The 21,790-nt window shown below is 40.5% G+C and overlaps 2 protein-coding genes, 1 long non-coding RNA gene and 1 other non-coding gene across 11 annotated transcripts in view; 1 reads left to right on the plus strand and 3 right to left on the minus strand.

Moving 5' to 3' along the window:
• Positions 1-7,473, plus strand: part of PRSS12 (serine protease 12) — a 40,397-nt gene extending 32,924 nt beyond the window's left edge. For 2 of the 4 annotated variants that reach the window (XM_032186098.1, XM_032186100.1), the window contains exon 13: positions 1,676-4,517. In XM_032186098.1, coding sequence (XP_032041989.1) covers positions 1,676-1,983 — 308 coding nt within the window. In that variant the 3' untranslated portion in view covers positions 1,984-4,517. Of the gene's footprint in view, positions 1-1,675; positions 4,518-5,606 lie in introns of those variants that run through there. The other 2 variants (XR_004253193.1, XR_004253192.1) reach the window with 2 other exon arrangements.
• A 329-nt stretch (positions 7,474-7,802) lies between these two features.
• On the minus strand, positions 7,803-10,484 carry LOC116488506. The gene is made up of 3 exons (XR_004253195.1): positions 10,446-10,484; positions 9,990-10,068; positions 7,803-9,480 (listed from the first exon to the last, which is right to left on the minus strand). It is a non-coding gene; the product is annotated as an uncharacterized LOC116488506 (long non-coding RNA).
• LOC116489305 lies at positions 10,202-10,332 on the minus strand. The gene has a single exon (XR_004253268.1). It is a non-coding gene; the product is annotated as a small nucleolar RNA SNORA24 (small nucleolar RNA).
• A 1,945-nt stretch (positions 10,485-12,429) lies between the features above and the next one.
• The window catches only part of LOC116488502 (bifunctional heparan sulfate N-deacetylase/N-sulfotransferase 3), an 80,415-nt gene continuing 71,054 nt past the window's right edge, over positions 12,430-21,790 (minus strand). For all 5 annotated transcript variants that reach the window (XM_032186095.1, XM_032186094.1, XM_032186096.1 and 2 more), the window contains 3 exons: positions 20,807-20,916; positions 16,931-17,033; positions 12,430-16,259 (listed from right to left, as the gene is read on the minus strand). In XM_032186095.1, coding sequence (XP_032041986.1) covers positions 16,140-16,259; positions 16,931-17,033; positions 20,807-20,916 — 333 coding nt within the window. In that variant the 3' untranslated portion in view covers positions 12,430-16,139. The remainder of the gene's footprint in view (positions 16,260-16,930; positions 17,034-20,806; positions 20,917-21,790) is intronic.

The raw sequence follows: 21,790 nt of genomic DNA on the forward strand, positions 1-21,790 counted from the left end.
ACCAGTCCTTCTCTGTTTGTGAAGAGAAGGTCTAGCGGGGTGCCACCCCTGGTAGGCTCACTAACCAGCTGCGTCAGGAAGCTATCTTCCACACTCTCCAGAAACCTCCTAGACTGCTTTCTCAGGGCTGTGTTGTGCTTCCAGGGTATGTCAGGGAAGTTGAAGTACAGGAGTAGAGTACAAGAGCTGACGATTTCGCAACTTCTGTCAGCTGCCTGTAGAACTCCTCATCTGTCTCCTCATCCTGGTTCGGCGGTCTATAGCAGACCCCGACCAGGACACTAGCCTTGTTGTCCCTGCTGATCCTAACCCAAAGGGACTCGACCTTGTCATTCCCAACCTCGAGTTCTACAACCTCGAAAGACTCTCTAATATAGAGAGCCACACCACCACCCCTTCTGTGCTGCCTGTCCCTTCTGAAGAGCTTATAGCCAGGCATTGCAGCACTCCAGTCATGAGACTGGTCCCACCACGTCTCCGTGATGGCAACCAAGTCGTAGCCTGCGTGCTGCACGATGGCTTCCAGCTCCTCCTGTTTGTTACCCATGCTGCGTGCATTGGTGTAGATGCACTTCAGCTGGGCCATTACCTTATCCTCCAGCCTTGCCATTGTTCCCCCTGGCACAGCCCCAACAATCCTTGCTTTAGCCCCATCCCCCTTCCTACCTAGTTTAAAGCCCTCTCAATGAGCCCTGCCAGCTCCTGGCCCAGGATCCTTTTTCCCATAAAAGATAGGGACCCGTCTGAGGCCATCAGGCCAGGTGCTGAGTAAAGTGCCCCATGGTCGAAAAAAAACAAGATTTCTGCGTTGGCACCAGCCCCGGAGCCACGTGTTTATCAGGTGGGCTTTCCGTGTCCTCTCTGTACCCCTCCCTGCCACCATAGGGATGGATGAAAACACCACCTGCACTCCTGCTCCATCCACTAACCGACCCAGCCCCCTAAAGTCTTGTTTGATAGCCTTCAGGCTTCTCTCTTCAATGTTGTCACTGCCCGCCTGGACTATCAAAAGAGGGTAATAGTCAGAGGGGCGTACCATTTTTAATTCATTACTTAGCATTTTACACAATTCACTGAAAGTTCTGCAGCATTGTTTAGTTAGGGCATCTATTTAAGAAAACATTAGCCATTGCAGTAATTGCCTCTAATTATGGTAAGAAATTACATAATTGCAGTGCTTCAGCTGAAATTTCATCTCACTATGTGAGTCATACTTAAGTCACAACCAGTAGGATTTTACCTTAGGAAAAAAAAAAAAAACAAACAACTTTCCACTAGCTTTCGTTTCCCATGTTTCCAACGGAAAAAAAGGTGCAAGCTAGAGAGAAAAAAAAAAAAAAAAAAAAGCCCCATTGAAGTTTTAAAGCATATATTCTAAAAGTCACAAAAAGTGTGTTTGTAACACAATAAATTCAAACCTTGGCAGAAGCCAGTGAGATTTACATGAGGTGTAAAGCTACATCTTAAACTCTGAGCTTTTTTTTAAAAAAAGTGTCTTTCTATATTTACAATCTTGTATGCAACGCACAATTTTTTTTCAATACTTATTATTATTTTTCAGTACACTTAATGCTGAAACAGTGAAAAGGATTGACAGCATAAATTGGATCCAATGCTATTTATGTTTCTGAGACAAAGCATCATACTGAGACAGTAACTTGAGTCCTCTTTTCAGGAAGGGCTTATTCAAGAACCTTACAACAAGCTGCCATCCCCTTACTTCCCAAGAGGGTATGTGAAGAGCGTTATAAAAGGAGATTCACGGGAAGAATGCTCTGTGCTGGAAACGTCCAGGAACAGAAACGTGTCGACAGCTGTCAAGGAGACAGCGGGGGACCGCTGATGTGCGAACGCCCAGGGGAAAGCTGGGTCGTGTTTGGTGTGACCTCTTGGGGCTATGGCTGCGGAGTGAAAGATTCTCCAGGTGTCTACACCAAAGTTTCATCTTTTGTCCCCTGGATAAAAAGCGTGACCAAACTATGAATGTCCTTAATCAAAACCAAACTGGATTAACAAGGTTTGAGGCAGGACAGCTTGAACAGCAGAGTGCACACAGCTGGGGCCCACAGTGGGTGGAAACACACATTTTCCTGATTCACGTGGTGTTTCTGTTTTTGTTACATCCAAGCTGTATACACACAACCTTTCCAGTCAGGGACTACTATGCAAACAAAATCCTTCTGTTTTGAGGAAGTTTATATTGCATGAACAAGTTACCATGCACCTATGATAAGTGGAAAAGTGACCTCCAGCTTAGAATAATGTTGGAGCAGGCCAGCTGGAGAGGTCCCTTTCAGACTCACTGTTCATGGGAAGCTCCGAGCTACTTATGCTCCAAGATTTTCTGGAACTAATTACACATCTCAGAGTTCATTTTCAGTCTAGTTTGTTTCATCAGTTCTTGACTGGTTTCTTATTATTCCTATGATCTTATACTCAGCTTTCTGGTTTGGACTCATGTTTCATTAGCTGATGAGACCATGAACAGGGTGATTCTTGGTAAGTAATTTTATGTATTAAGTGTTAGAAGGAAAGTAAGTGTCAATAGTCAGATGCCCAGCTAGCCTGATAAACATTATTACAGCTTAGTTCATAAAGCACATTCCCAAGTGAAGCAGGTAGTATGCTGGAAGGTAGTTTCCCTGCAAAGCTTCCCTCCACAGTTATAAGAGTGAGATCAAGGAGGTGTTCAGACAATGCCTATCTTAAAAGGTCTATGAAGTCTTAAACTACTGTTTTCTACGGTAGTTTGTAGAAACAGTAGTTTGTACAATACAGTAATTTGTGTAATACTTTGACAACATTCTCATGTTTAGGTGCAATACTCTTTCAGATCAGTCTCATAGGAAAAGTGTGAATTATCTGAAATCAGTAACCTCAAAAGTCTCTTTTAATCTTTTATCCAGTAACTGCTCAAATTAGTCAATAGTAATTTATGATACTACATGAAGAACTAGTTGTCATATGTTCTCTAATGCCCTCTTATATTCTAAATATCATTTAGCAATATCTATGAGCTACAGTTTTCAGTGACTTATAAAGTATTTATGTATCTTGATTCCCTGTGTTAATTCCTTTCACAAATACTTTCCTCAGGCTAAGAAAACCTTAATGGTTTATTATAAAAATGCACCAATAAAAAGTGACTGTAATGTCAACACAAAAATTAAACAACTTACTATCTTTTCAGAAATGGCCGCCTCATTAAACTTAAAATCACAGGATCATTTGGGTTGGACGAGACCTTTGAGACCATCAGCTCCAACCACCAGCCTGACCTACTGAGTCCCACCACCAAACCACTTCCCTTCATTCCACGTCCACATGGCTCTTAAATACCTCCAGGGATGGGCACTCCCCGACTTCCCTGGGCAGCCCCACCCAATACCTGACTGCCTTCTCTGTGCAAAAATTCTTCCTAATGTCCAATCTAGTATTATCACAGAGAACAGAGGAAGCAATTACCATTTTAGTGCAACACTAATTGGGATCAGTCTTTCAGACAGTTAGCCTGAGACTAACTCCAGTCAACAGTGAACCATGAAAGTCCATACTAAATCTGTAAGCTCTAAGGCCAACTGAACTGCCTCTAAGTGTACTCTGCATAGTACATTTTTAACAAACAACCTTCTTAACATGACGAAATGAAAGCTGTGGGCCATGAAATACCCCAGTGAGACAAACATGGCAGATGTGTGGTACAAACTGTGACTACCAGTTACTGTTCTCCTGTGTTTCCTTTCCCCAGTCACTCAAGCTGTGACAGTATTGTGGCCTTTTGTGAACTAAGTAGGATGTTTGTATTTGTGTTGTAAGTGGGCATTCATTTATTTCTGTTTGCTTCTATGTCTCTGCTGTTGTAACAATATCCAAGACAACTTGATTTGCATACAAAAAGTGACAATGCTAGTGCAAGTGAGTGCATACTTAGCCCTCAATTTCTCTCCGACCTCAAATTTAGTCTTCAACTAGCTTAAATGTCTTGTTGGAACTGGTGCTAAAATAGTATACATGAGGTGCTTTTAGATTTTAGTTTTCTCTAATTCTGCACTATTGGATTAGTGTGAAGTATATTATTTAAAAACCTACCATAAAATTGTAGTACTATGATCACCTACTGGTAGACCTATGTGAAAGATTGCTAGTCAACTTCAGAACCACTGATAAAAGACCCATTATTTTGAGACTTGTGGTGAAATAGACTACATAGTGCAATACATGTGTGATGTACAGGGGAAATCATTTTAAGAGTTGCACGACAGAAGTACAATACGGAGAAGAAATTACATACTAAATGGAGTAAACATTTAGATTTAGTACTGTAGTTCATTAGTTTTTATCTTTTAATAGAATGCTTTAATAATTAGAATTTAAAATGTTGCACTACAGTTTCCATGCAAACAGCATGCCTTTTTTAGTTTCTAAAGAAAGTGAAATTGTCTTTATGTTATGCCATTCTCATTTTTGTTCACTGAGCCTGACGACATAAACGCATGCAATAAAAGCTGCCACACTGACTAGAACTTCTATACATAATGTACAAGCAGATGCTGCAGGGACATCAGCTGGGTAAACTGTGTGTCAGTTTTCATAAATGAAGAAGGCTGCTCTTGAAAATACTGAAAAAGCACCTAAGCCTGAGGACGTTTTCTTAGGGATGAAAGTTTGTCCTATACCATGGAATTCCTAGTGCTTGGTTAGGCTGTCATGAACAAGTCTAGCCTACACTATTAAGAACATTTAAGAATTTGTTGACCCTTGCTGCACTCCCCTTTGTTTAACTTTTTAGTTCATACATGGTTGTGGAGGTTTTGTTGTTAAAGCAGGCTGATCACATTGCTTACAGTAGCATAAATTAAGAAAACACTTGTCACTTCTATTACTGGATTACATGACCATCTTAAACAGTGTGTAATTTATCTAGTTTCCACAATATTGAAGATCTATAGTTAAACGTAGTCCCTCTTAACTTCCTAAGTTTTGGTCTATCTTCCAGAGACGAAACATCAGAATCAAAGAACAGGGAAGCATTACTGGCACTGACACACAAACTCATTTAAAATACATTCTGACCTTCAACAACTCTCTAAAGTATAGGCATGGTATGTGTAAGCACTGAACCACAGATAAAACAAGATCCCATTTTCTGGGCATTATATACAAAATATCTACAACCTCAGCTGTCTTATTTCTGGAAAAAAAATAACTACAGCACCATAAAGACTTATATTTAACAAGAAGTCAGTCCTGAATAAATACTCTCTATCCTTTTTTGGTGTTAGAACAGGACTTTCATACTTTCAAGTGCTACAATATTTATAGTAAAAAAAAAAATAATGCTGTTACGATTTCAGATTTGCAATTACAGAACATCATTTACCATATATTAGAAGGCTAAAACAATTAGGCTGATGTAGCAGATAGGAGAACAAGAAACTCTGCATGAAATCAGTAAGCTAGTGGTAACAAAAAAGTTGGATTTTTTTTTGTGCTGAGTAACATAACAGCACATGCAGTTAGCTAAGGTATGAAGACTTCAGACCTACCCCATCCAAACTATGTACCTTCTCACATGCAGCACGTCCTATTCCATTTATTTTCCATAGAAAACAGAAGCTGATCGCAATTTCCTGCAAATGTAACAAAGCAAGGATGAACAAATTCAAAAAGAAGCTTGTATTTACCTTTGCAAAGGAAAAAGACCGGGTTGGGTACAAGGTGGAGAGGTGTGAACTGCTGGATGTAACTGCAGGTGGAGCTGGGTGCAGAAAAGTAAGTAGCATCTATGAAGGTAAGAGCTAAAATGCAAGATGAATGGATGGGAAAAATAGAAAAACAGTTGTCTGGGAATTAAATTTTAAGAGAAATCCTGAAAAACAAGCCATCCTAAACCACAGAGAAACGAAAAAGCTGCTTCACCTAAGAATACCTCTGTCATTACTTCAGTAATGAAGAAAACAGATTTTAACTACCGTCTGTGCAGGGGACTGCATGCTTGTAGAAAGTTTCTACCACTGGAAAGGCTACATAATCTCTCTAAGAGCTCTCACAAGAGATATTTGCAATAAACATCAGAGTTCAAACTCTTCTATTTGACCATAACCCTGAAAAAAAAAAAATCCTCCCTTGATTGAAACCCACTGTGTAAATCCTAAACATACAGCAAAGGAGCTCCAAACTAGATGTTCACATATCTGACCTGGAGGCCAGGTGAAGCCATCAGGCTTGTTACTTCAGCCTGTGTCCTGCCTGCCACAACCCGTTCCCAAGAATCTTAAAGCTACTTCCCCCGATGATGAGACTCAGGTGGAAATACCAGTGATTTGGCTCCCACAGGGAACTGACAGGAGAGCTGCATGGCCCTCCTGTGACTTACAAGCACTGATGCAAAAGGATCCTCAGTTACAGGAGCCAGAGAGATTGGTTTTCAAAGGGCAACTAATTAAAAAACAACTTATTATACACCGAAACTGATGAAATATTGATCAAAAAAAGGCAGCTATTGCCTGGTAAGAGGAGATATGAACATTCAAGGGCTGTGGGATAACACACAGACAGCCACAAGCATGCCATAGCTAAAGGCTGCCACCAGAAGGCCTAAACTTAGCACTTCAGCAAACTTGAAAGAAAATGCTTCTCTGCAGACCTTCATGCTATTTTCTTACATTTTGTACTCTTTATTAATACTGTTTAATGCCTTTCACATCCCTGGAGTAACTGATCTCCAACCCTACTCCTGCTTCTTCCTATTTTGTTTGCCTACATCTGGCTTTTTCCATGGAATCAAAGCCAGTCACAGAAAACAGACCTCAAAACCTGAGCAAACCACTTCACATGATGGGTCCCTGACAGACCAGCCATCCCAACTGCACCTGGGGTTGTAGCACCTTGCTGCCCTCACCTCGTTCTGGGCATAGCTGCAGCCCTCTCTTGGCCACCAGCAACCTAGCATTTTCTTGTTCAAGATAACCAAATAACTGCCCTTGTAGAACAGCTTGGCTAGCTTCTTTTAGGAAAGCACTCGTTACTGCAGAAGTCCACTTTCAGAGAAGAGGAAATTCACAGTACGTGCTCGTGATTATCAGCTACCAGATCTGGCAGTCACAGATTTGGAATCCTACATAGGAAACATTATATGATAGGGTTGTATGCGGAGCTGCTTGAAAGGGAAGTAACCACACACCACCAATTAAACAGGTGTAGTAACACTTATAGCTCCACACAGAACATACATTCAGCTTTATTTTGTCATCAATGGCAGCACTAAAAAAAATTTCCTATGATGACAGCTCCCTGGTCTTCCTACCAGACTTTCCTATTCCAAAACTTCACTAAATCATTTCCTGAGATCTAATCCACATTGTAATTTAAATCTGCAACTCCCCTCACATCCACTTCAAATAGGATTTTATTACTCCCTCAGTCAACTACACTAGATTTACTGCAGTGCCTACCTGATCTCAGTTCTAGCTTGATGTCTTCCCCCCCCCCCCCCCCCCCCCCCCCATCATTTCCATTCTTTCAGAGCCATCCACTTCAATTTTTCAGTTTGGAATGATTTGCAAAGGATTTCCTTACTAACAAAGATATTCCACAGGAAGTTCTAACCAGCAGAGAACTGCTATTATCTACAACTAAGTTTGCTTACACATTTCAGAAGTGAAAGCTTGATCTTGTCCCATTCTTTAAACCACATTAGGTAAAACATCCCTCAACAACTAGAACTGAGCTATTGGTTATGTTCAAAATACTTGTCCTCCCCTGCAGCAGTAATGTCTGATTAAGACCATGTGGCCTGTGGAATGTTTCCCAGACAGAATCAGTCAGTCACTACTTTGGCCTGAAACCATACAGAGCTGCAAATACAAGGCCCAGCTACCAAGATGTGTATCCACACAAGCATGTTTAGACATGCATCAGTGATTCCCAAGTTCGTGGGCAAGTCTAGTCTTTGTTATCAGTACACTTGTAAGGAAGAAGCAACACTTTCAGTGAAACTCAACGTCTTTTTATTGACTCATTAATACATTTGAATGCATCACAATAGCATATATTGAAATTAAGACTGTGGATGTTCACATGCATTTTCTAGACTTCCCAAACTTACCTTTGTCTTTTGGACTACACGTATACTCCTTGAGACCTTTCTAAGGCAGTTTATTTAGCAGCAGAAAAGCAGCCATCAAAAGGTGCACATCATCAGATTTAAAAATACCGCAGTACGGTCAGCCATGTGACAGCATAGCCACTGAACAACTGAGAGATTGTAATAGCTTAAAATTTAAAGATGGCCCTAAGGCAGGAGCAGACAAATTTTGGAAGGCAGCACAGAAAAAGAACATAGTTGGGATAAGGTTAATGTAATTTGTGGACAAAGCTGTCCTGTTCCGATTGCTCATAGGGTAGTTTGTGATTCACCCACAGTGAGATTAAGACATAAACAAGGTCAAATGTTGCCTACCAGATTACTTTTATATGTGGATCAAAAGAGAAGCGGGAGTTAAGAAAAAATGAATAGAAAAAGTATGGAAATATAAGCAAAGGGATCTTACAGATTGCAAGAGATGGTCACCACCATAGCATTCCGTTGATCTGCTGTCTTCAGTGATCTGGTGTGGAGGGTCCCTAATGTCTTGCAAAAGTACTGTCTGTTATAGTGTTCCCTTGTGTTTTTTCCCATCCGGTTTCCAGGGTAATGGCATATAGCCAGTTCATCGCCATGCATATTCTTGATAGACCAGAAAGCACACACAGTAACCATGTGTATATACCATTGGTCAAGACTGCTCTTACCAGGCGGGGAGAACTCTGCTATCTCGTGGTTAGCAGGTGCTGTACTACCATTTTCCTCCTGCCCACACATGGTACTGCCCTTCAGCAGGGGTCCTCAGTGGCTGTGCACCCCCATAAGGGTAGGTGAACATAAGTTAACCTGACCAACATGCCTGCGCGCTTGCTTGTTATGCTAGCAGCTTTTGTCAAGCAATTTCCTGTTCCTCCATGTGTTTTCTTTTGTGGCCCATGCATTCCAGTCTGTTTGGGCACCCGACAATCAGAAAGAGATGCGTTTGCCACAGGGACAGGCAGGTCTACGTTGCTAAATACGAAACACTGTGAACAGTGTTTGAGACAGAGCTGCAAGAGTCAAGGCTAATTTCAAGCACATTCAGCTAGATCCCAGGTCCTCTGTGCTTTTTGTAAAGAGCAGAGAGAGACTGCAGAACGTCTAGGCTGTAGGTTTCACCTTAATTAGAAAAGCTCATTTATGTCTGAAGTGAAGTTAAGACCTAGCCCAGAAGTAGGATTTGCTTGCTCTGTTTGACAACCAGAAATACTACTGCTTGCAAAGAGCATTAATTCTAGAAGCTCAGACACATCCACCCTTAAGTAAAAGTTTGAAATTCTAGTCACAACTACTCCAAAAATACACGTTGAATTTAGCCCCATCTTCTGTCATCACAACTCCAGAATGTTTTTCCCCTGTAAAGGCAATTAGAGGCAATTTAAATTTGAGGCAATTTAATATTGCTACTGAAAACACACAAGACAGAGAACATTACTGAACAGTACAATGCCTTCCTAGGAGTTGTAAGCTGCTCTGAAACAAAACTACTAAAATCATCTAGACACCTCTCCCTGCTCCAGCAATTCCAGATCACTCTAAGCACTCACTTCACTAAATTAGCAATGTGCTGATCATTAAAGATATGCCCCTTGCACAGATAGTAATGCACACTTTTGCTCTTGGTTATGTTTTTCTGTCAGTAAAAGATGAGCATCCACACACGAGTCAAGTATGGCTTAAAAAAACAAACAAACGAACAGAATAAATCAAAATCGAAGTAAATAAAAATCAAGCCTATACCTCGATTTCAGTGCTGATCAGTCGAAACTCTGCTAGTTTTTGTATAGTGATTAAACTGCAAAGTGGTATGAGGGTATTATTTTTGCTCAAAACCTCCCTTCCAAGAGCTTATGGAAGCACATACCCGGCCACGTGGCTTTTCGGCGGGGAGAGGAACTTCAATGGCGTCTCTGCACTTCCGGCCTCCGGGCTGATAAAGAAACCTTTAAAATAAATAAATAAATGAATAAAAAGGTAGAAAGACTCGTTTAAAGCCCAAGTTCCGACCACTTAAGGGAAAACCCAACAAGTCAAAGGACCGCCAACGCACCGCGCCGCGCCCCTCCGCCAGGCTCGCCGTGTTCCTCGCTACAGTCAACGACTGCTACCAACGCGCTGGTAGGAGCTTTGCCAATTAGCAAGGAGCTGCTCTGCCATGCCTAGGAAGGGGGACAGCCACGGGCGGCAGCCCCCATGGAGACATGGAGCGCACCCCCACCCCCCCCCTCCGCCACCGCCATTCTCCCCTCAGGCGCCCCTCACCCTGGACCCGCCGCCCTCACGGGGGGCACGAGGCCCAACCGCCGCCCCACGCGCTCACCAACGGTCGGCTGCCGCCCGCGCCGCACCAGGCAGAGGAAGAGGCAGAGGAAGAGGCGGGGCGGGGGGCGGCTCCGGGCCGTCCCTCTGTCCCTCTGCCTGCCCTCCGCGAGGAAGCGCCCACAGGAGGGCGGTGCCTGCTCACAGCGAACGTGGAAGCAGGGAAGCGGGAATGGCGGGTTTAAAACGCTTCCAGTCTGGCAATCACTTGGGAAATAACGGAAGAAATGATGTCAGGCCGGTTCTGGCAGGCGAATAGAAGTTGGTTGAGGGCTGGGGCTGCCGGGTTGCTTGGCCTCAGTTGTGCGCCAGGGTGTGGAAACACCACCAGCTCGAGTGCGTGGTTGTCCGGCGGTACCATGGGATAACTGCTAGGGCTGTACAAAAGTACGGAGACGAACCTATGCAGCCCTACCACTTCCAACAGTCCTGCCGGTGCCGTGTGAGCCTCGGCTGCTCTCACCTTGAACCGTTTGTGTACAGAAACTTATCTCCACTCTGTCAAGAGCGTGACAGCAGTGGCTCCTGCCTTTAGGTCATGATGTTTTCCTTCCAGAATGCAGTTGATAGCTGAAATACACGTACTGTGTTTGTATAAACATTTAGACACACATTTATTTATTTATTTATTGTACCAGAGTAAATTGAGCTTTACCAGGAGACTTAATAGCAGAGACATTCTTGATGAGACAATGGAGGAGACAGACTACTAGGTTTCTTTAAGGGTAAACAGTCTGTTTCCCTGATCTGAATAATAAAGGCTATGGGAAGCCCCTACATTATGGCTGAACTAGGCCACATCTGTTAGGAAAGACTCCTACCTTTTGGAAGAGATCTGGTAGTGACCTTGTACTACTAGACTGACAGGTCTCCTAGGTACGTAGGTAGCTGAGCAATTAAAAGTATATAAGCCTTTTCTGTCTCAATTTCTCTAGACAATGAGAGGATCAGAACAGAAGAAGGGAACTGAAGAAAGAAAATAACTATTAAAAAAGACAGAAAAGTTACTTGACAGAAAGCAGACTGGAGAATAATCAGACTCACAATATGCTTTTCAGATCAATCACCCTTAATTTGTCTAAATTCCTCCTCTATTCAGGTTTCCTTAGCCCTTGGTTTCACCTGTTAATTCCTTTCCTGTTCCTGTGCTTTGTCCTTTGATGCTGACTATTATGCTTTCTTCATCCTCCTGGTCCCCAGAGACAAAAGAAGGCATCCTTTGCCTTAGAGAGGTTTGGGTTGGAAGAACTGAAAATAAATATTAAATAAAAGCAGATAAACTGTATCCAGAGGTCAGCCAGGTGTTATTTGTAGCAAAGATAGTTTCTGTTTGCTTTGTACCTTTCTGTTATTTCTTTACTATTCCATTTCTGTTACTCTTAGAGATTATAGAGACCGGTATCAGAAAAGAAGCTTAGACTTCTGAATGTATATTCTGCCTCATTTCTCTGTAATGAAAACAATATTTTGTTAACATAGGGCTTGTATTCTCTACACCTATATGAAGATATTAATCGGCTTTTGCCCAGCTAGATACTGCAGTTTTCTGTTCTGATTTCACTGATAACAGCAAAATTTCCTTTGGACATTTGTACCATCATTTAGACATTTCTCCTTAAAAAAAGTTCTTTCATGTCTGTGTAGGCTGATGCATTGGCACAACTAGTGAATCCCCAAGGCAAATAATTTGAATAAAGTCTGCTTGTTCTCTTAAAAATAGCCAAGCTCTGGACATGTTTCTATAGCACATTAGAAATTTCTGGCACAAGAAGTAAAAAAGTAAGAGAGTAGCAAAAGCAGGAAAATGAGCAGCTGCATAAAGCAGTAACATTCACTCACAGAGAGAATAAGCAATATTTTTCATTTGTGAAAACATTTCATGGTGCTCCCATGCTCCTGGCTTGTGTTGTAGCTCAGTGTCAAGCTGCTAACAAACCTGGAAAAGGACAACTTTTATAAAAAGAAAAATCACTTCCACACATCAGTACATTTTCTTATCAGAGTTTATTGTTGCACTTCAGATATCATGCCACTATCAGAATAATATCTATTTTTATTAAAAAAAAATGAGAAAAATGTTTCCAGCAATTTTCATTCAATGTGAATGACAAGAGTATTACATCTATAAACACTGAAATATCTAATTAATTTCTTCCTGAGGAAGTTTCACATCTTTAAGCAATGAAAAAGGATATTTTGTACAAGATAGTCTGCAAATCATTGAAACTAATTCTTTCTGCACAAGTAGAACTGGGAAGATATCACAGTACTTCAGGAATGTTTGTTCAAATAGTTAAGTGAATTCATATCAGACTCCATGTTTACACCCCCTAATGGTCACTTTCTACTCATACTCACACACTGATTTGTAATGGCACAGATATTTGAGGAAATCAAATTTCAGAATTGTATTTATGAAAATAAATGTGAAACTCACATAATCAAACATTTCTTAAATGAATTGCTTATGCAGTTATCAACCATGGAAACAAAAACCATAGCTGTGTTACCAACCACATTAAAACACCTGACTTTGACTAGCAAGTATAAATTTGTTGTGATAAATCACTGTTTTTTAGAAGTGTTAATAATGATAGTTTATTTCTGAAAATCAAATACTGATTGTAGGGAAGTTGTAAACAGAGAGGCAAACTTTGCCAGGCAAATTCATGTTGTATGACTTGCTTACTCAGCTGTACTGCATCCTGTTATCTGGGGGGTAACACATGTAGCTTGTCTGCATGCTTTGCTCAGACTTCATTCTTCACCAAGTTGACTGCACATTAAAAGTTATTCTGCTTTTTAAAGCTTCCTGTTAAATGTAAGAACATCTTTACATAGAATAGTTCTGGAGGAAAATAGCATGGCTTCATATCTTCTTTGTATAAACCAGTAATAACCCAGTATGACAGACTCAGAACTGCAAAGACCACTAGCCGTTTGCCTTTACTTCTCTGCTGCTCGGGAGCCTGAGCCTAGCCCACCTAGCCTACCAGCAGCTGCCCCTCCAGCACCTCTTCTGGAGATGCTAATGCTTAGCAGCTGCATCTCAGTAGGAGCTCTGACTTAACTCACATCCAGGATCACGCCCTTTTTGGATACACAGTTCCAGGGCCAAAAGGTCAAGTTACTTTGTTCACAGTATTGATCCAGGTGAAGTTAGCAGAGGAATCCATTGACGATTTGCCTAGGGACTCATTAATTTTGTTTCAATCTTAGGAAGGGCACTAGGAGGGTACAACAGCTCCTCCACCAGGACTTGAGAGCCACCAAGGCACTTCTTGCCAGAGCACAACCTTTATGTGTGGCTGCCAAACCAAGCCTAGTCCACCCAAGGCACGGCTGTGCATGTGGGACTTACTGTCCCAGTTCTGCTGGGGCCTTGGTTTCCCAGAGAAAGACAGAAATGAAGCTCCTGAAAACAAAGTCTGAACTATGAAAGTGGCTGAAGCTCACTTCTCCAGCACGTAGGAAGCACTCAATTTGTGAAGATCTCAGGCATTTTATAGTTCTAAAATTTTTCCAATTTTCTTCTATTATACATTTTTCTTCTATTTTAAATGTTTGATCAGGTTATATAAATGGTAAAATCAGTCATGCCAGGATGAAAAACCCAAGTATTTTCTCCAGTTAGTCAATTTACTTGTAACAAATCCATATAAATGCTTAAAGAGCTGTCCATAGCATGCAGAGAATTTGCATTTACAGATATTCAGAATTCAGAGTGTTTCTTTTATCAAATAAGAGTGTTTTAAGACATGTCAGCTTTTGGGCCAAATCTGTATGACAGTGAATATCTAAAATGAAATGTAAATTTTCATTCTCTCTAATAAATAATAAAGATATTCATTTTAAAAATGTCTACTCTAGTAGGTCCTCCTCATTAATCATGCATATTCCCTTAGCAAAAATGTGCTGCATAAAGAATATTGTTATATACAGCAAATTGGTCTAGAATTTTGCTTTACAGGCCTATCAAAACCAAGTATTACATACACAAAATCAATAAATAATAAAGTTTACCAGCTAGAGGTACAGTAAGGATCTCAACATATGTTTTCTATTTAGGGAGTAACAGACTGCTTTTCATTCTATTAACTTGAAAGTTAAATTATGAGATTACATAAATGTTGTAAAACAGCACTGAGACATAGGAAGTTTTTCCACCACCTGATGCATGTTTTTATCTAGTCATCCTAAAACAAATTATGATAATAGTACATATCTACTGTAAAAAGCATTGCATTTAGTACCGTAGCTATCTTCTGTATTCACTACCCCTTCATGCCTTTAGAAACATTCAGAGCCAAAGTTCAGTGGAGAAACAGTAAGGCCATATTCAGCTGAAATTTTGAACAGTCTTCTTCCTCAACTTTTAAGTACTATTAGAGTTTATCTCATACTTAAACTGATATTATGAGATGTGCTACTGAAATGTACCAAAAACGTAAGGCTGGATATTTGTGGTTTTTCATTATTAGAGCCCAATTTTCTACCATGACCCGTGTTTTTGTTTTTGTTTTTGTTTTTGTTTTTCTTCCCTAAAGCTTATTTCTAAAATTTAATACCAAATATTTTCATCTGGAAAACAGACAGATTTTTGCAGCCGACAAACTGAAGGTCACTGCACGATGCTACAGTTTTGATCAGGTTGAGGGTTCTTGGAATGCACACAGCATAGATTGAAAAGCAAATAAATTAAGGAAAAATAGTGGTGCAAATTAAGGCAATCTAAGTATGGATCTGTTTCTGCTCTTTACCAGTTTTCATTTGAGTGGCTACATTCCTGATTCACAGCAATGTACATGTATCTGGATTTGGCTGCTCATAGAAGCCAGGCGTGAAGGCAGTTATTGCACTGCTTCAGTTTGGCTCACAGTTGTTGAAATATAATACTGCTCATAAGGATTTTATTGCAACATTTGTGTTTTACATTACCAAATAAATTTCTGTTCAGATACAGGCTACATTCTGTATTTTGCCGCTGCAGTCAGTGCAAAAATTAGGCAGCAATTATGGACAAAGGCCCTTATCGCATTATAAGGGTTTGTTACTACAGGCTATAATCATAGGAAATGTATTTTTTTTTCTTTTGCTTACACTGCTTTTGCCTGTGGATTCCAGATTTTGCTCCATGTGTTTTGTTGCTGTGCACACCTAAATCGTGTATGATGGCTGTACTTCTCACCCTTATTAGTATATACTTCAGGTATTAGCAAGCTGATTCCAATGGCAGAAGTACACTTGGCATTTTATGCTACATTAAATTTTCTTATTTTATGCAAGACACAATAATCAAATGCAAAGAAAAACTGTCATCAGTCTAACAATGAACTACAAAACCTACAGGAGACACAATACTTTTAAACTGATATATAAAAATGTAAATATTTACAGTGAAATTGGACAGGTCATGTATCTCTGAAGCTTATATCAGCTGCAATTAACTTCCACATATGTGCACAGTAGTCCACAAGTCCACAGGCCCAGAAATGTTAATGAGAAAGATCTGGCCCACCAGAGGTCTAAGAAACACATGAATTTTCACAATCCACACGCCAGCATATGGAAATAATTTCTATCTTTTAGTTTTTTTTGCAGAGGTATATTTTACAAGACTTTCTGGTAGCTACTGGAGACTTTAGGTAGGATGACTGAAGTGTGGAAGAGATTTTAAAAAGACTTTTTTTCAATGCTATCTTACTTTCTGTAGTTCCTGTCTCAGCCACGATGGCAGAGGTTGTCCCAATTTGTGTAGGAGTTTTGACAGTTCCACATTGTGATCTCTGTAGTAGGTTGACAGAAAAGCCCTGCACTGATGGATATAAAAGCAGATATTTTTATTTAATAAAATGCTGTACTGTAATTGCTGTGAATTCTTAGTTTCAAAGTTTCTTTTACCTGTGTCAAAACTTTACTTTCTCCTATGCAATTCATATATTTTTTTATGATATCTACTGCATACAAGTTAAAGCTTATCAATTATAATCTGAACTTTAACAGATAATTTCAAGAAACAAAAGGTGTCCATAACAAACACTGGTGTCAAAGCAAAGGATCTGATCTGCTCTCAGATAGACATGTAAATTAAGAATTGCTCTGAAGCTGGTACAGCTACTTTGAATTTACTGAAGTTCATTTTTCAAACAGGTGCCAAATTTCAAAATTCGTTTTTATTTTTTTTCTTAAACAAAACAAAATACCACCACAAAAACAAACAAACAAACAAACAAAAACAAACAATCAAAAAACCCCACACCAAAAACCCAAACACAAACAAGAACTTAAATTCTTCACATTTGATATAAAGAACTAAAAAAAATGGTGCTCTCCACAACTACCTTAAAGGCCTCATTTATAGGGAAAGGTAGTCAAATAATTAATGGCTACTTGATTTTGTCTTCTTTCCTTTCTTATGATTTTGCCTTTGTGGTGTCTCACTTATGGCTAAATCCCTGTATAATGCCAATGAGTATAATGGTTTACCTCAGAATCCATCGGAGGGTATTTTCTACCTTTGCTCTTTCCAAGACACTTGGTTTTTCCTTCTTCCAGAAGCTGACACCAGAAACCTTTATGTGAATCGAACCTGAAACAAGTATTTTGTACACTTTCAACACAGAAATATAAGAAAATAAGAGCTTAAGAGCTAATCTTAAGAGCTATTTTTTGCTCAAAAAAAAAAAAAGTCATTTCAGGAAAAAAGGCATCAAACAAGTGGGGAAATGGAGAAGCTGAAGAGAGTTAACAGGAGCAAGGCATTAAGAACTTGCTCCAGACACAACAAATGAAGTAAATAAAGAGAAGAAAAAGGAGAGAGGCAGGAGCCAACAATTATCCTGGAAAGACTGTATCTTGCAGTGTAAAGGCTACAAGATGCTGCAAGGAGGATGCATCTCTGAAGTTTATACCAAAAAAGATGGTACCTATGTATGATACAATGAGGTGATTATTAAGATTACTGTTGGGGAAGACAGATTTAGTGTGGGCAGAGGTACTGGCATAATCACTGTAACAAAATTACTTATGTGCAGTCTATATATGTTAACATGTAGACTTTGGACACAAATTTTAGGCACATTTTAAGGATTACATCATGTCTTCCAAGAATACATTCTTAGTCTATGGAGAGTAGGCATGCAGAAAAAAAGACAGGGCTTTTGCTTGCAACACAGACATAGGTAACATCTGTGTTTGTTGTTTCAGACATATTATAGTTTGGAAGTCCAACAGAAAGCAATGTATTTACCAGACAGCTACACTGGGCTAAGCAATGGGTTTTGACTTCTCCCTTAGAGAGCTTTTGACAGCAAAGACGGAAAACACTTCTTCCAGCTGGGCTTAGGTTGATTTCATCAGCTCAATGTAACCACCATGCACATTTTTTTCTTCTTAGTTATCTCTGCCCAAATTATAAAATGTGAATCTTAAGATACTTAGCCTACAGTTCACTTCCAAATCCTTCACTCCCATTCTGTAAATTTGGTATACTGGTATACCAATATACATAAAATATACACTATTGGCATTCCTTGCAGGCAGGACAGTACAAACCCAGAAGGTACAAAACTCTTCTAATTCTTTGGAGAAGTGATACACAAATCCAAGTTTTGTTTTTTTTTTGCTTGTTTGTTTTTGTTTGTTTGTTTTTGTTTCACATTGCTATACTGCAATCTCAAAATTATGAGTAAAAATAATTTGTATTATTTGTAAAAATACATGTGACAATGAAGTCATTTAAAGACAAATTAATTACTGGTGTTAGCAAGCTGGTAACAGCTGAGAAGACAAACTGGCATCAGTGCACTCTAATCAAAAAAGTTGCTTTATTTCTGTGAACATTACCTGGGTACAAAGGCTGACATAAAGGAATATGCATGCAATAGACTTAGATGCAGATGGGATTAATTCACAGTATCCAGGCCAAAGGCTTCAGTATTTAAAAAAAAATCAAACAAAAACAAACAAACAAGCCACCACCACCATCACCAAAAAAAACACCAAAAAGCCAAACAAATGAAATATGTTTTCAATAGACTCAACTTCAGGGATCATTTGTCCCTTTATGTCTTTACAATGCACTTGACTATCTCACGGAAAATGAAAGTCTGTTTTGCTACCTGTGCCATAAAAGAGAATAGAATACAACTAGATGAAACCATTAAATAAAGAAATTTCTAAGAAATGAAAACATTCTTTTCTGCGAGCTTCCTATAAGGACAGATAATAGACTCCTATTGAAAAGAGTAATCCTATCAATCTTACTTTAAGGGAAACCAAATCTAAGTGTCAGAATCCAAAGAATTTGTGTACATATGTATTTATGACATACAGAGTGGATGTTATATTCTTGACTGATACTGTTGAATCTTGCAGCTAATGTCCAAAACAGAAACTAAGTCTTCTTCCTTTCTCCTTATGCATGTCAGTATTCCATGTTCCATTTGCTGAAATAAAATTCCTTTTTACTCATCCAAAATTCACATGCAGTTCATAGAATCGTAGAATCATAGAATATCCTGAGTTGGAAGGGACCCTTAAGGATCATCAAGTCCAATTCTTGACACCACACAGGTCTACCCAAAAGTTCAGACCATGTGACTAAGTGCACAGTCCAATCTCTTCTTAAATTCAGACAGGCTCGGTGCAGTGACCACTTCCCTGGGGAGCCTGTTCCAGTGTGCAACCACCCTCTCTGTGAAGAACCCCCTCCTGACGTCCAGCCTAAATTTCCCCTGCCTCAGCTTAACCCCGTTCCCGCGGGTCCTGTCACTGGAGTTAATGGAGAAAAGGTCTCCTGCCTCTCGACACCCCCTTACGAGGAAGTTGTAGACTGTGATGAGGTCTCCCCTCAGCCTCCTCTTCTCCAGGCTGAACAGGCCCAGTGACCTCAGCCGTTCTTCGTACGTCTTCCCCTCCAGGCCTTTCACCATCTTCGTAGCCCTCCTCTGGACACTCTCCAACAGTTTCATGTCCTTTTTATACTGTGGTGCCCAGAACTGCACACAGTACTCGAGGTGAGGCCGCACCAGCGCAGAGTAGAGCAGGACAATCACCTCCCTTGACCTACTAGCGATGCCGTGCTTGATGCACCCCAGGACACGGTTGGCCCTCCTGGCTGCCAGGGCACACTGCTGGCTCATATTCAACTTGCTGTCTACCACGACCCCCAGATCCCTCTCTTCTAGGCTGCTCTCCAGCGTCTCATCGCCCAGTCTGTACGTGCAGCCAGGGTTTCCCCGTCCCAGGTGCAGGACCCGGCACTTGCTCTTATTGAACTTCATGCGGTTGGTGATCGCCCAGCTCTCCAACCTGTCCAGATCCCTCTGCAAGGCCTTTCCACCCTCATTCGAGTCCACAACTCCTCCAAGTTTGGTGTCATAAGCAAACTTGCTCAAAATACCTTCTATTCCTACATCCAGATTGTTTATAAAAATATTGAAAAGTACCGGCCCTAAAATGGAGCCTTGAGGGACCCCACTGGTGACCGCCCGCCAGCCTGATGCAGCCCCATTTACCATAACCCTTTGGGCCCTGCCCGTTAGCCAATTGCTCACCCATCGTATGATGTTTTTATTTAGCTGTATGGTGGACATTTTGTCCAGTAGGATCCTATGGGAAACTGTGTCAAAAGCCTTGCTGAAGTCCAAAAAGATCACATCAGCTGGTTTCCCTTGGTTCACCATACGGGCGATCTTATCATAAAAGGAAATCAGGTTAGTTAGGCAGGACCTACCCTTCACAAACCCATGCTGGCTGGGACCAATGACTGCTTTGTCCCCCAGGTGCACCTCAGTAAGTTCGAGAACCATCTTCTCCATGATTTTACCAGGCACTGACATGAGACTGACAGGCCTGTAATTGCTAGGGTCTTCTTTCTGACCCTTCTTGAAAATCGGCACAACATTTGCCAGCTTCCAGTCTACCGGGACCTCTCCAAATTCCCAGGATCGTTGAAAAATAATTGAGAGAGGTTCCGCGATGACGTCCGCCAGCTCTTTCAGCACCCGGGGATGAATCCCATCCGGACCCATGGACTTGTAGGGATCCAGGTGGAGTAGCAAATCCCACACACGTTCAGGGTCGGTTGGGAGTTTGTCATCCCCACCGTATTTATTTTGTCCATTTGTCAAATGTCTACTCCAGTAACAGTCAAACTCCACATTTAGTGACTTCAGTGTATGATTTACAGGAAATCTAACCCTGTATTGTGCTCTTTTCCAGACACCAATGAATACATCCTACTACACTTACATGAGGGGAGAAGTATGAGAGGCTTTGTTTTGTAGTGACCTTATTTACAGATTAACTGGTATTTTAGGAACATATGAACAAGCAATAATGATGACAAAATTAACTCACGTTAGGGCTTCAGAGTAATTATAATGAGGAGAGACTCCCAGAAATTTCTGCACTTCATCCATTACGGTAGACGGGTCAGTTCTTAGCTGCTGTCCATCAATAATTAGCAACTACAAAAAAATAAAATAAATGGAAGTTTAATTTAAAATTCATTATGTCAAGTTTCAAACTGGAACTTCTACCACTGTCAAAGTCATTCATTATATGATGAGAAATGCCCTAGATAATTGGTCCAGTTTTATTTGTCATTATCATTAATGAGTAGGATAATGACATGTTAATTAAATCTGAAATGATGTCAAATTGGAAGCTGTTGTGGCAAAAGAGAAATAGCAGTGAAGGGCCTAGAAATATAAGAAATATTGCAGGAAACTGAATGAGACTTGTCCAGAAAAGAAAAAAAGAAAAGCTGTTAGTGTCTAAAGAAATATTAATTCTCACAGACACGGGAATATACAAATATATGTTACAGTCACATTGAAAGGCTTGTCACTGGAAATGACTGAAAAGACAAAAAATAGTAGGTAGATGTTAAGTTAAATGCCTTACTTCTGAAACTATACAAGAATACAAAATATTATGAAAAACACTTCAGAATATCAATGAAGGTAACGATGACATCATGACAGGCATGTAGATACAGAATGTGAAATACATCTCTAAGAAAGCCAGGTGCTGGAAAGCAATTTCTTCTTTTTGTAACTGCTTGATGTGGTGTAAATGCCTGAAGTAACTAGGAAAATAAAACTAACATTCACATTTTTAAGGAAAAGGTCCAGCATTGAAGAGGCTTTCAGGGTAGGGCATAACTGCATTATCTGAGCGTTCCCTAGGCTCCCAACCTTTGATGCTATCGCGCTGGGGAAACTTGGTGTGCTAGCTCTGAGGAACAGCACGGAGCGTAGAGTGGAGTGGAGACACCATGGCTAGGCTCTGTAATCAGGTGGGGCCTCGATTGTTCTTGTGCACAAAGCTGCACTTTTT

The sequence above is a fragment of the Aythya fuligula genome, chromosome 4, assembly GCF_009819795.1.
Source record: "Aythya fuligula isolate bAytFul2 chromosome 4, bAytFul2.pri, whole genome shotgun sequence".
Classification (NCBI taxonomy): domain Eukaryota; kingdom Metazoa; phylum Chordata; class Aves; order Anseriformes; family Anatidae; genus Aythya; species Aythya fuligula.